At 34.4% G+C, this 13,782-nt stretch overlaps 1 protein-coding gene across 5 annotated transcripts in view; it reads left to right on the top strand.

The window, feature by feature from the left end:
* The window catches only part of LOC137006563 (pleckstrin homology domain-containing family G member 3), a 62,746-nt gene that overhangs the window by 15,515 nt on the left and 33,449 nt on the right, over positions 1-13,782 (top strand). For all 5 annotated transcript variants that reach the window (XM_067367424.1, XM_067367419.1, XM_067367422.1 and 2 more), the window contains exon 2: positions 972-1,032. In XM_067367424.1, coding sequence (XP_067223525.1) covers positions 984-1,032 — 49 coding nt within the window. In that variant the 5' untranslated portion in view covers positions 972-983. The remainder of the gene's footprint in view (positions 1-971; positions 1,033-13,782) is intronic.

Here is a 13,782-nt window from a genome sequence, read left to right on the forward strand (position 1 = left end):
CTAATCAATTAAGATAATGAAACAAAACTATTAAAAGTTTAACAAAAATGACATTTTTAGAGCCCTATGAAATCCATTTTATTTTTTCCCAAATTTCTTGTTCTCTTGTTCTCAAATTCTGTTTTCCATTTCAATTATTTTGAGATTCCATTTTAATAGTTTAATTAAATCTTAATAATCCAAAAGTATGTCTAATCAATTTAATTAAATTGAAATCATAGATCCCTAAATTTAAGACCGGAGTGTGTGTATTCTCTGAAAGTGTATTGCTTTGACCCTGCTGGATTCGGAGCCAGGATTTTTTGTGAAAAGTAAACAAATAGTGAAGTTGAAGTTTCGGTTTGGTTTCAGTGTGAAAGTCCGCCGACACGCGGGCCTCCGGGTCTCCTGTACGTCGCACGTTGGCGAGCGTCACGCACGATCCAGCGGCAAACACTGATTCACTCTGTCTGACGGAATGGCTGGAATTTCCATTTGCTGGACTGATAAGACTCCAGAGCTTTTCCACTCCACTCGGAGGGCAAATCCGGGGGCAGCTGGAATGCAGGAGTCTCGCTCGGGCACATTTATCACAGTGCACTGGCACAGTCAGAACAGAAAACAACCTTAACACAATATTTGTCCAAGGCAGAGCGGCAATTTGAAGATCTTAAAACTGTTTGTCAAACAGCTTTTATTATTTGTGAGGTTTAAGTGCTCAAGTCATCTTTGTTCAGGTTTGTATTTTATGTGAAGTGCAAAGGTGCGCAAAGATGCGTTAGATACAAATGCATATTAATTATGAGCATCATTTGCATCATAAATGCATTTAGTCCAAACTTTTTTGACTAGTCATGTGGTTACAGTACATGTAACTCCTCAGGGTCTGTCAGGACAGTATGTCACTGTAAAGTCAGATGTGTTTGTGTTTGTTCAGGTGTTGAGATTGATTTCATGATGTGTGTGTGTGTGTGTGTGTGTGTGTTTTTCAGTGTGTGAGGGACATGAGAGAAGAGTCCAGCTGCTCTCACCACAACAGCCTCATGGGAGAAGGTAAGAAATCTGTATTTTACTGACCAGAAACCAGTTTGACACCAGTTTCACTCCACTGTAATGGAGACATAGATGTTCAGAAGTTTGGGCTCGGTCAGATTTTGTAAAAGAAATTCATTCTTTTTTCCATTAAGGACACATTAAATTGATCTAAAGTGACAGAAAAGACATTTATAAGTTATAAAAGATTTTATTTCTAATAAATGCTATCCATAAAAATAAAAAAAATCACAAAAATATGAAGCAGCACAACTGTTTTTAACATCAATAATAATCATAAATGTTTCTTGAGCAGCAAATCATCATATCAGAATGATTTCTGAAGGATCTCCACTGAAGACTGGAGTAACGATGCTGAAAATTCAGGAATAAATTACACTTTACTAAATATTCACATAGAAAACAGCTGATTTACACTGTAATAATATCTCACAATTTATATTCTAATTTAAATCATGATGAGTGATAATTTTTAAAGTTGGCATGAAACTTAAGTTGGGATAAGTTGTGCCGTATATCCGAGTGAAACGCTTCGCAAACAAGAACAAATGTAGGGCGGGGCTTGATTTTGTCTGTAGGGAATTGATTGGATGGTTGTGGTTTGCTATTGGTGGATCTCATGTGAGTGACAGGTTGCCCCGCCCTCATCATCAGAGAAGAGATGTTGCAAGAGGGACGGGAAGATATTCTGGTTCACATGAATTTAAAATGACGTGCACCGATAAATCATGTAGAATAAACACTGCAGTGCTCCATAAAAAACAAGAATGGTCCGTTTAGATTTCATGGTGACAGTATGCAGTACAGTACAGCGCTCAGTGTTTATTTACTGGAGATGTGTGTTTCCTTTCCGCTGTGTGTGCACTGAGCTCACGGTTGGCTGCCGATTCTCCTCCGCTCTGCCAAAACAAGTGCAGGAATGTCTGTGAATTAGATCCAATTAATGTGATTCGACAGGGTCTTGATGTGGAAATGTTGAGTAATGGAGAAACTTGAAAGCTGCAAAAGAGACTTTTTATTCATACCCACTTTAGTGCCAGGCGGGTATAGGCTTCTGGCACGGATCTTACACTTTGGCTGGTGAATTCCAGTGTGTTGATGCCACACCTCCTCATCTCCTCCTCCCGCTCCGTAAACACGGGACAACGAGAGATCGGAGAGTCGCTCTTCTCCTCGAAATTTCCCTAAACAAATGGTGTCTTCCAGCAGCGGATGCTATCCATTCATGGCCTATTTTGGAAGTTTCAGAGAGTCGTGGTATGTGTGTTTTGGATGGATGAGTGGGAATTGAAGAAAAACTTGTGATGTTGTAAAGTCAGGAATACTTGACGGACAGCTGGAGAACAGTCTGAGGCAGGTGACTATTAGTCAGGAAGTTTGCATGTTTTGACCTGAAGCATCTCATGTGTGCTGGTAAGTTAAACACAGTAAATGTTAACATAAGATGACACTTGTCAAACAACCAAAATCAAGAGACAATATGGATGCATGCATAGATGTATATATGAATAGTATATATACGCATACATATACATGTATGTATATGGATGCAAATATGTATATGGATGCGTATATATACTATATATATATATATATATATATATATATAATATATATATATATATATATATATATATATATATATATATAGATGCGTATATATATACTGTACTATATGTATATGGATGCAAACATGTATATGAATGCGTATATATACCACATGTATATAGATGTGTATATATATATAGATATAGATAGATAGATGTGTATGTGTATGTGTATATGGATGCGTATATATACTGAACTATATGTATATGGATGCATATTTGTATTTATGTATTTGTGTGTGTGTGTGTGTGTGTGTGTGTGTGTGTGTGTGTGTGTGTGTGTGTGTGTGTGTTCATTTATAGGATCTTGTGTATTTTTGCATTGTGATATTTCAATTTTTGAAAATTAAGCACATCTCCCCTTAAATTGTGTTTTTACTGTAATGTAAATGTATGTATATATTATTTAAATCATCCAATTTTTAGTCATCATATTAGTGTTTGTTCTGCAGTTAATTTATAATGATTTAAATAAAATTGCATTATTATAATTGCATTAATAAATTCACCCTATTATTATTATTTTTTTTTAGTTGTGAATTATATTTACTACCAGTATACCTTCGCCTTGGTTTGTTTGGGTTTTGTGTTTCGTTTGTGCTTCACTGACGACATTTGCAGAGTATTTTGGTGGGTGTGTTCGAGGAACCGTTCCAGAGTAAATCTTACCCAAATGAAAATGACTGTATTTGACCTGTGAGGAATTTGTGTGTGTGTGTGTGTGTGTGTGTGTGTGTGTGTGTGTGTGTGTGTGTGTGTGTGTGTGTGTGTGTGTGTGTGTGTGTGTGTGTGTGTGTGTGTGTGTCCATCTGAATGAACTGAAGGGTTTTTCATGCAGACAGGCACTGAACCAGTGAGAGAAACTAGAAAATAACAACAGAAAGCTCATGCAAAAGTCACCATGATGCTAGTGTGATCCGTTTTGTTGCACGGCGCAATTCATCTGCAGCCAAAAAAGAAAAGCGTCTTCCCTGCATGAATACAGCCACCCTAATGGCAAGTTCAGGGAATTTACTGTGTTTTTATTTAGTTGCAAATTTTTGCCCCCTGTATAAAACTCTCATTATTTCCTCTGCAAACGTTTTTTATTGCTTTTCACAATGGTGTCGTTTTTTCAAAGCTTTTCCAGAATGATTCCTCCTCAACTTTGTGTTCTCGTGGTTTCATGTCTTTTGTGGGAATTCTGCCGTTATTGCACGGCCGCAGAGTAATTGATAATCTGTCCCGGGGAAAAGAGGCACCCCTCATTGTGAGCATTAGTTTAATGAGCCGTTCGGAGTCGTCATGGAGATTTGTTACTAGCTGTTCTTGAATAAGTGGAGAAATTCGTGTTGTGAAGGAAATGGTGTGCTGTGCGCCTCAGGGAAAACTGGGATTAGGCTTCTAAAGTAACGGTAAAGGTCTACACACCCTACTGCTGACACACACACACACACACACACACACACACATTGACCTATGAGGCCTTCGCATTGACTTCAATTGTTCTTAAATTAAGGTAATTATAATTACAATAGACTAACCCAAACCATGACCCTCACGTAAACCTTTTGATATTTCCAGTGGTAAAACATTGCTGTTTTTATATGGGCCAGTTAGTTTGTTTGTTTTATATGGCGATACATTTTATTTAGTTTTCAGGTTTTATGTAGTTATGTAGGGTTTGTATAGGACTATTTTTATTTAGTTATGTCATTAGGATTTATTCCCAAAAAAAATATATATATATATATAAATATATAAATATATATATATATATATATTATTTAAAATTATGTAAGTTAGATGAGTTCATTAAGTTCATTGCTATGCTCCAAATAGCAATTAAACATCTAAAAGTATCTTTATTTGTATGTTTTCGGAGAGGAGTACCTTTCCTTTGTCCAAGAAAAATCCATTTTTCTTTGCTCGCTTCTGGACGACTGCTGCTTCCCCACACAAGTTTGGTATCGTTGTAAAGCGCAGCATTCCAACTTTTTGAATATTCATATCAAATTCTCAATGGCAAATTCTCGACGAGTCTGAACCAATGAAATGTGATTTTCAAACTCATGCTGATGTAAACAAAACAATTTTACTTGCGCTGACTAACGAAAAGTGACTAACACCAAAGTGTGCACAAAGACGCCTCAGACAGCGTGTGATCCTGATATACATCGAAAATACAGTATTTAAAAATATCTGTCTTGGCAAGTATTCGCCCAAACATTATCTGTAATGTCTTACATGAGCGTTTGGTTAACTGCTGGGGGAAAACATCTGATGTGTAACATTATATTGGATAGCCTATGTGTGGTACGATAGGTCTTAAAGGTCCCCTAGAACGTTCTTTCACAAGATGTAATATAAGTCTAAGGTGTCCCCTGAATGTGTCTGTGAAGTTTTAGCTCAATTTTTTTAATTCATTTTTTTAACTGCCTATTTTGGGGCATCATTAACTATGCGCCGATTCAGGCTGCGGCCCCTTTAAATCGCACGCTCCCTGCCCCCGAGCTCTCGACTATTACAGTGCATAAACAAAGTTCTCACAGCTAATATAACCCTCAAAATGGATCTTTACAAAGTGTTCTTCATGCATGCGTCGGATCATGTGAGTAAAGTATTTATTTGGATGTTTACATTTGATTCTGAATGAGTTTGATAGTGCTCCGTGGCTAAAGCTAACATTACACACTGTTGGAGAGATTTATAAAGAATGAAGTTGTGTTTATGAATTATACAGACTGCAAGTGTTTAAAAATGAAAATAGCGACGGCTCTTGTCTCCATGAATACAGTAAGAAACGATGGTAACTTTAACCACATTTAACAGTACATTAGCAACATGCTAACGAAACATTTAGAAAGACAGTTTACAAATATCACTAAAAATATCATGTAATCATGGATCATGTCAGTTATTATTGCTCCATCTGCCATTTTTCGCTGTTGTTCTTGCTTGCTTACCTAGTCTGATGATTCAGCTGTGCACAGATCCAAACGTTAATACTGGCTGCCCTTGTTTAATGCTTGAACATGGGCTGGCATATGCAAATATTGGGGTCGTACATATTAATGATCCTGACTGTTACGTAACATTCGGTGTTATGTTGAGATTCGCCTGTTTTTCGGAGGTCTTTTAAACAAATGAGATTTATATAAGAAGGAGGAAACAATGGAGTTTGAGACTCACTGTATGTCATTTCCATGTACTGAACTCTTGCTATTCAACTATGTCAAGATAAATTCAATTTTTAATTCTAGGGCACCTTTAATATACAGGCTGTCTGTTTCATTAAAGAGTTAGTTCACCTAAAAATGAAAATAATGTCATTAATTACTCACCCTCATGTCGTTCCACACCTGTAAGACCTGTTCATCTTCAGAACACACATTAAGATATTGTTGATGAAATCCGATGGCTCAGTGAGGCCTGCATTCAGTGCAAAGCCATTTAAACTCTCAAGATCCATAAAGGTGCTAAAAACATATTTCATATCTAAATAGTATGAAATCACAATTATAACAATAAAAGCTACTTTTTTTCAAAGTTTAGTATTTTTTGTACTGAAAAAAATCAGTTTTTCAATATTGTTACATTATGATGAGACCCCGCTAAGAAAATAGACAAAATTCATCCTCAAAATCAATATTATTGAAAAACTTTTTTTTTTTTTTTCAGAACAAAAAAATGTTAAACTTTGACAAAAAGTAATTTTTATTGTCATAATTGTAATTTCATAATATTTAGACATGAATCCAACTGAAAAATACTTCAGTCGGTCAAACAGCAAATAGTGGATCTCTGCAGCATCTACTGGATAAAGTGATCATTTTTTACTTTTAAAACTGCATTTTCCAAAAGATGGGCAAAAATCTCACACTAAACCATGTCAAATTATCATGTGATCCCCATGAATGAAAGTTAGAAATGTGGGTCTTTATAAAGTGAATTTTACATAAAAAGCTGTTTTTGTATAAAAACCTACTCAACAAAATATTTATTTTTTCAATTATATAAATTTAAAAGATACGATAAATCCTCCAGAAAACTGCACAAATATGAAGTAAAAACATTAATAAACAGTAAAATTACATCTGTTTAAAAAACAAAACAAACCCCAGAGACCCTGAGTGTGACATAAAAACAAGATATCGCTCCAATTTGTTTTTTATTTGTAGATCTAGAAAGTGTTAACAACTGTACAAAGTTTTATATATTTTTGTATTTTATATTTATTTTGTTTTATTTTATATATTTTATATTTATTTTATATATATTTTATCTTTGTTTTTGTATACATTTTATAGATTTGTGTTCTGTTTTCTTTATTTTTTATTTTTTTATTGAATTTAATTATATTCATTTTATTTGTATTTATATTATATATTTGTTTTGTTTTTTATATTTTATTTATTTGTTTTATTAGTTTGTTTTATATAATTTATTTTATATATTTTCTTTATTTTTTATATATATATTTTTTATTATTTTATATAGAATTTATATATTTTCTTTATTTTATATATTTTATATTTTAATTTTATTTGTTTTATATATTTGTTTTATGTTATTTATATTTTATATATTTTATATTCATTTTATATTGATTTTGTTTTTATTTTATATCAATTTTGTTTTTCATTTATTTTATGCTTTGTTTGTTTTATTTATTTTACATTTTGTTTATTTATTTTACATTTTGTTGCCTGGCGTCTCTGGAGACCCCAGAGTCCCTGAGTGTGACATAAAAACAAGATATCGCTCCAATTTGTTTTTTATTTGTAGATCTAGAAAGTGTTAACAACTGTACAAAGTTTCATGTCATTTGGACAAAGAGAATTTTTATTTATTTTAGCAAACGTCGACCCTATAAGGGTTAAAAGCCAGGTGCGCTCGCACCATGGACTTGCTATTTACATGGTGGGATATATGTGTAATAATCAGAGTGTACCGGCGTTGTGCACCCACCTATAGGCACATATTACTAACACACCCTTCAAATAACAAGAAAATATTGCGTCATTGACTTTAGAGCAGGTTTCAGTTGGTCAGTGGCGCAGTCGTTTTCAGTTCCCTCAAAATAGCAACACGCCAACAATGCACCTGAACACACCTCGCTTTCACCAAGGATTCACATACCATGGTGTTTACTTTCCATATGGTAGTTTAAAATGTAGATTCAGTACAAGCTAGGTCAGAAACACACACACACACACTTTTCTGGGCCGGGCTTCCCTCCACACCAGCGTGCCGCAGCATCAGGGGTCTTTCTGTGGACTTTGTGTCCCGTGGTAAACTTCACAATGGACTCACACCATTGAAGTCCCAGCGCACAGATGGCCGTGTTTTCACAGGAAATGGGCTTTTTGAATGGGGCTCAGCGGAGGCACTTAGAGGACGTTTGTGTGACGATTCAGGGTTAATTGGCTTTATTGCCTCCGACTGTTTCTATAGAGAAACACTGACTTCAGACCGCTGGAGAACACTCGTGAAAAATCACCTGATACATCTTTGTGTTTTCATGTTTTTAGGTGATCTTTTATCTGAACTCAGTCTGAATGTGGAAAATAAAGTTTCAGCAGTGTTGTGTAGCAATTATTAGACAAAAATGCTTGAGTCTTGCTGTCTGTCATCAAAAATAGTTTCCATAATGGCTTCTTTCATGGATTGTGTGTTAGCTGTGTGGTTATCAGTAGATCTGACGCTAGACTAACCCTGTAATCACGTCAAATTATACGGTTCGACGGGAGAAATGCACAGGTACGTCTGAAATGAAGGGGTCCAGGTGAAATAAAAGATCTTCGTAATGGACGGCTTCTGCTTTCACAGTGTCATGAGACTCTTTTCGGGTAAAAATAGCATGATATTGTTGTTGATGGCAGTGGAGGTGACATGTTAATTGCGGTGTGGGCGAGTCTTTAAAGACAGACATTGGTTCAGCTGTGTGGAGCTCTCTGAACATGTGGCGGCCAAATGGAAGAGCTTTACGAGTGCTGTTACTGGGGACTTTCACTTTTGAGCGCTGGCGGGATCAATCTGTGAATGCCACCCTGCTTGTGACTGATTTTATTAAAAATAATTAGGAATGTTTTTAATTCTGAGCTGTTTACACAAGACCGTTTGTTTGTTTGTTCATTCATTCATTCATTCAATATTATTTTTTTATTTTTCTTTATTTTGTTTATTTTATTTATTTATTTAAATTTATTTATTGCATTTTATTATATTTATTTTATTTGTTTTATATATTTTTGTATTATATTTATTTTGTTTTATTTTATATATTTTATATTTATTTTAGATATATTTTATGTTTGTTTTTATATACATTTTATAGGTTTGTGTTCTGTTTTATTTATTTTTTATTTTTTTAAATTTATTTTTATTGAATTTAATTATATTTATTTGTATTTATATTATGTTTTATTTTTATTTTTTTGTTTTTTTATATTTTATTTGTTTTTGTTTTTATATAATAATTATATAATTATATAAAAAATATAATTATATATAATAAAAAAAATATTTTATATATATTATATTATATATATATATAATATATATATATATATATTATATGTTTTATCTTTATTTTATGTATTTTTTAAATTTATATAAAAATTATATATTTTATTTATTTTATAATTTTTATTTTATTTGTTTTATTTATTTTATTTGTTTTATATAGTTTTATTATGTTTTTATTTATATTTTATATTCATTTTATATTTATTTTGTTTTTACTTTATATAAATTTTGTTTTTCATTTATTTTATGTTTTGTATGTTTTATTTATTGTACATTTATTGAAAAAAGTCACATTTATTTTTTATTTGTATTTGTTTTTTTGTTTATTTTTATTGAATTTAATTAGATTTATTTTATGTGTGTGTGTGTGTGTGTGTTTGTGTGTGTGTGTGTATATATATATTTATTTATTTATTTTTATATTTTATATATTTGTTTTTATATTTTATATATTTGTTTTTATATTTTATATATTTGTTTGTTTGTTTGTTTTTTTGTGGTTCTTTTTATTTTAGAAAACAAGTGGAAAAAATTCTATATTTGTTTACTCTTTATGAGTCTCCGTGAGGACTGATGTTCATGACTTGAATGGATTCAGTCAGCAGATATTTCAGTGTAATGAGAGGGTGGATGGTGTGACTCGGGTCGATGTTTGGCAGTGTAATTAGTCTCCTCTCCCCATTTTATTTCGAGTAGTTACTAAATACTCCAGACGACACATGCTGTTTGTGCTTCCTGCCTCCAGCGGTGTGTTTCTGTGCCGTCAGTTTCCCAAAGGCATCAGTCCAAACTCTTCCTAAATCCTGCCCAGAGAAACATGCAGCAGATTTAATGGCATTTGCTCATAGAAATCTATTCACAGCTGTACTACTACTAATGTTGCATTATGAGTTTTGATCTAGAAGAGTTTGCATCTTGGTCATTTTGTCTGTGTATCAGTTTTCCAGTAACAAAGATGATCTCATGGCAGATGAACTTTGTGAAAGCCAGCTTCTCTCTCGTTCTGTGAAATGAGGTTTTGCATACGAGCCTCAGAGAGAAACTGCTCCGCCTCGCTAATTTCCATCTGAACATCTCTCTTAAATGTCAATGAGAAAAGCACAGAAGCATTTTGAACGCAAGTGGAAAAAGCTGTATTCATTTGTCTCGACTCACCAGAGAATTCCTTCTTGTGTGTAAAAATGACACCTTCAACAGCTTCAGAAAGTATCTAAACATTTAAATCAGACTTAAAAATGTATTGCATTGAGATGCAAGTGTCATTAATGTAAAGAAACATGCATGTTGCAACTTTGAGGAGAACCGACTTCCTATATCCAGCAAACACAATGAGACTTCAAACACAAAAAGTGTCCTTAATGAAGAGAAAAGCTCCTGAAGTCTTACTGTATGTGTGTCTGCAGTATATTGGCATGATTTTGACGTTGTGGGTGTGATTTATAGGAGTGTCGAGGGAGTGTTTTCACACCGACACGCATTAATCACATCCGATCAGATCTCATTCTTGTTCCCTGAGGTGTGCGGCATGATTAGTAATATCAGGAAACTTGAAAAGGAAAACGGCACTATGTTTCACTCGCCTCAGGTGAGGGATATTTCTAGACTTACTTTTTATGTTGTTAGATGTGCGTTTTCTCATTTTACTTCTACGGACAATGGCTTTTGACCACGTTTACATGCATTTTTAATACCAATCTCTTCGTATTAATGTCCAATCTCTTCTCAATGTATGCAACATTTCTCAGTGAAGATTTGTTGAAAACAAAAGTTAATTTAAGTTTAGATCTTTGTTGCTTTTCCTTTTAAACTCATGTCATTCTGTTGTGTAACTGTACGACATGTTCAGTCATTTGCATCAGTGAAACTGCGTTCACTATCAGATCTCGAGTCTTCTGGTAGACGTCACTGGCATCTACTTTGACTATGTTGACGGTGTCTATGGGGGATAAGCAGCACTTTTGTTCTGTGTGAAATTTGCATCAGGTTCTTTTACAGTTTGACTGATTGTAACTACATGGAAGGAAATGCGAATCAGAGAGATCATTAATCCACACCATTTTATAATATTCGCCAGTACTGTATGGATTATAATGTGTGAAGTCTATCGGAAATTAAGATAATTATGGTATCAGATTATACCGCTGCTCTTCAAATGTTTGATAAAAAAAAAAGTTAAATATTATTGCAATTTAAAAATATAGCTGCAAGCAACAATTAAGGGGTCAATCTCAAAGAAGGCATGAGTGAGAGCATCAGACCAACTGCAACAATGAGCAATTAAATACCTATTAAGATGATTTTAGGCTGAAAAATCATAAATGCAGTCATTCGTAACTTGATTTTATCACTTTTGACCAATAGGTGGCGCAGTGAGGTGTCAATTACAAATGCAGAGTTTAGTGTCAATATGGCAATTGCAGAGATATAGCTTCAGGAGTCATTTTAGCATCATGCCTCAAATTTGTTGCTGTGGTATACGAAAACGGTTTCGTATATCGACAGAAAATCCTTAACATTTTGTCGGCACAGTCTGAAGATTCAGTGAATCTGTCAAATGGTCTAGGAGGAGTTTGAAAAAGTAGGTTTTTAAAGAAAATTAAAATTGTGGGCAGGAAGTTTGGCTGACTATGGCAAAATTGGTATCTATGTTCTCGGCATGACCCAAGGAATCCATTAAGTTTCATTAAAATAGGCTAATGTAATCAAAAGTTAGCATAAATTAGCATTTTTGGAAATGTCATTATAACTTTTGACCACAAGGTGACAACTTTTTGAGTACTGTCAGGGCATGGTGCTGAAGACATATACCAAGTTTCGTAATGATACGCCAGTGCATTAAGGGTATAGCGTTTTGCAGATTCCCAAAATGGCCGATATGGCAAAATTTGGGTATCGTTCAACTCTGAATGCACTGAATCTAAAGATTTTTGGCCAAACCATTAAGAAGTTATAAGCAAAAATAGCCATTTTTCATATCTCCTGACCACTAGGTGGCACTGAGCCTAAACTATGCAGTTAGCCTCAGGTCATGGTTGTCATAACACACTAAATTTGGTCAGAATTCGCTAAAGCGCTGCGGAGATAGAGCCTCGGGTCCATTTTGGCGCACCCTTTGCCGAATTCAGTTGCACGTTATTCAAGAACGGTTTGAAGAATACTTTTTTTTTTTTTTTTTTGATCTGGTTCAATTTTCGTGAAAATCAGAGCAACGGCCTTGGAGGAGTTTGAAAAAGTAGGTTTTTAAAGAAAATCAAAATGGCAGACAGGAAGTTTGGCTGGCTATGGCAAAATTGGTATCTATATTCTCGGCGTGAACCAATGAATCTATTAAAATCCATAAAGTTTCATTACAATATGTTAATTTAATCAAAAGTTATTAGCATTTTTGTAAATTTCATTATAACTCTTGACACAAGGTGGCCCCAAAACGTTTTGAGTACTGACAGGGCATGGTGCCGAAGACACATTTCATAATGTTCACATTTAATAATTTTCATAAAGTTTCATAATGGTACGCTAATGTGGTTTGTAAAATATAACGTTTTACAGCAAAATACAAAATGGCCGATGTGAGAAAATTAGGTATCGTTCAACTCTGAATACACCGAATCTAAAGCTTTTTTCGCCAAACCATTCAGAAATTATAAGCAAAAATAGCCATTTTTCATATCTCCTGACCACTAGATGGCGCTACACCAAAACTGTGCAGTTAGCCTCAAGTCATAGTTGTCATAATACACACCAAGTTTGGTCAGAATTCGCTAAAGCATTGCAGAGATATAGCCTCGCGTCAATTTCGCAGAATTCGTTCATGCGTTATTTGAGAACGGTTTGACAAATTCCATTCGTTTTTGTCGGCATGGTCTAAAGATATTCTGGTTCAATTTTCATGAAAATCGTTGCAATGGCCTAGGAGGAATTCGAAATTTTTTTTTTTTTTTTTCGGAAAATGACATCGTAGGGTCTTAAAGAGGTATTTAAAAACTTATTATGCAAAAACAAATATGCATAATAAAACCGAAATCTGACATTCATGTAGTTCTGTATTTGAGCTGTTACCGTTTGCATTTTCTACCTCTAGTAGATGTTAAGGTGAAGAGGAAATGTTGGGATGTTTTTTGCGTCTCTTAAAGTCTGTTATTTCTAAGGATTCAGGAATTCAAGCTATGAAAATCAAAGCTCCCGCTCGAGCATCCCTGGAATTCCAGCAATTCCGCCGCAGACGTTCGGTTCAAGAACCGTCTGTGATTCCAGACAGAAACCAGGTTCATCCGAGCGGATCTGTGACACTGACAGACGTTTCTCTTTGCTGATGTTAGCATGATTATCTCGAGCTTGTGAATGTGTGAACAGTCCAAATACTACACTCACCTTGACGTGAGTTAATCATTGTTTGTGCTCACAATCGCAGCCTCCTGAGCTCTCAGAGGCAGACATGAAGGTATGTGGGTTAATGCTTGTTTTTAGCCTGGTTTAGTGTGCATAGAGTTGTTTACTGATAAGGGCTTGAACGGTGTTTTGAGTTCCCTCCATACAGGTTGTTGCTGTTTTAAAGGGAAGCATTATAACAGAGCAGAAGTCAGAGTTTAGAAGCCACATAAAAGTCTTTAAATCCTTTCAGACTGCATGGCCT

Source organism: Chanodichthys erythropterus, chromosome 18 (assembly GCF_024489055.1).
Source record: "Chanodichthys erythropterus isolate Z2021 chromosome 18, ASM2448905v1, whole genome shotgun sequence".
Taxonomy (NCBI): domain Eukaryota; kingdom Metazoa; phylum Chordata; class Actinopteri; order Cypriniformes; family Xenocyprididae; genus Chanodichthys; species Chanodichthys erythropterus.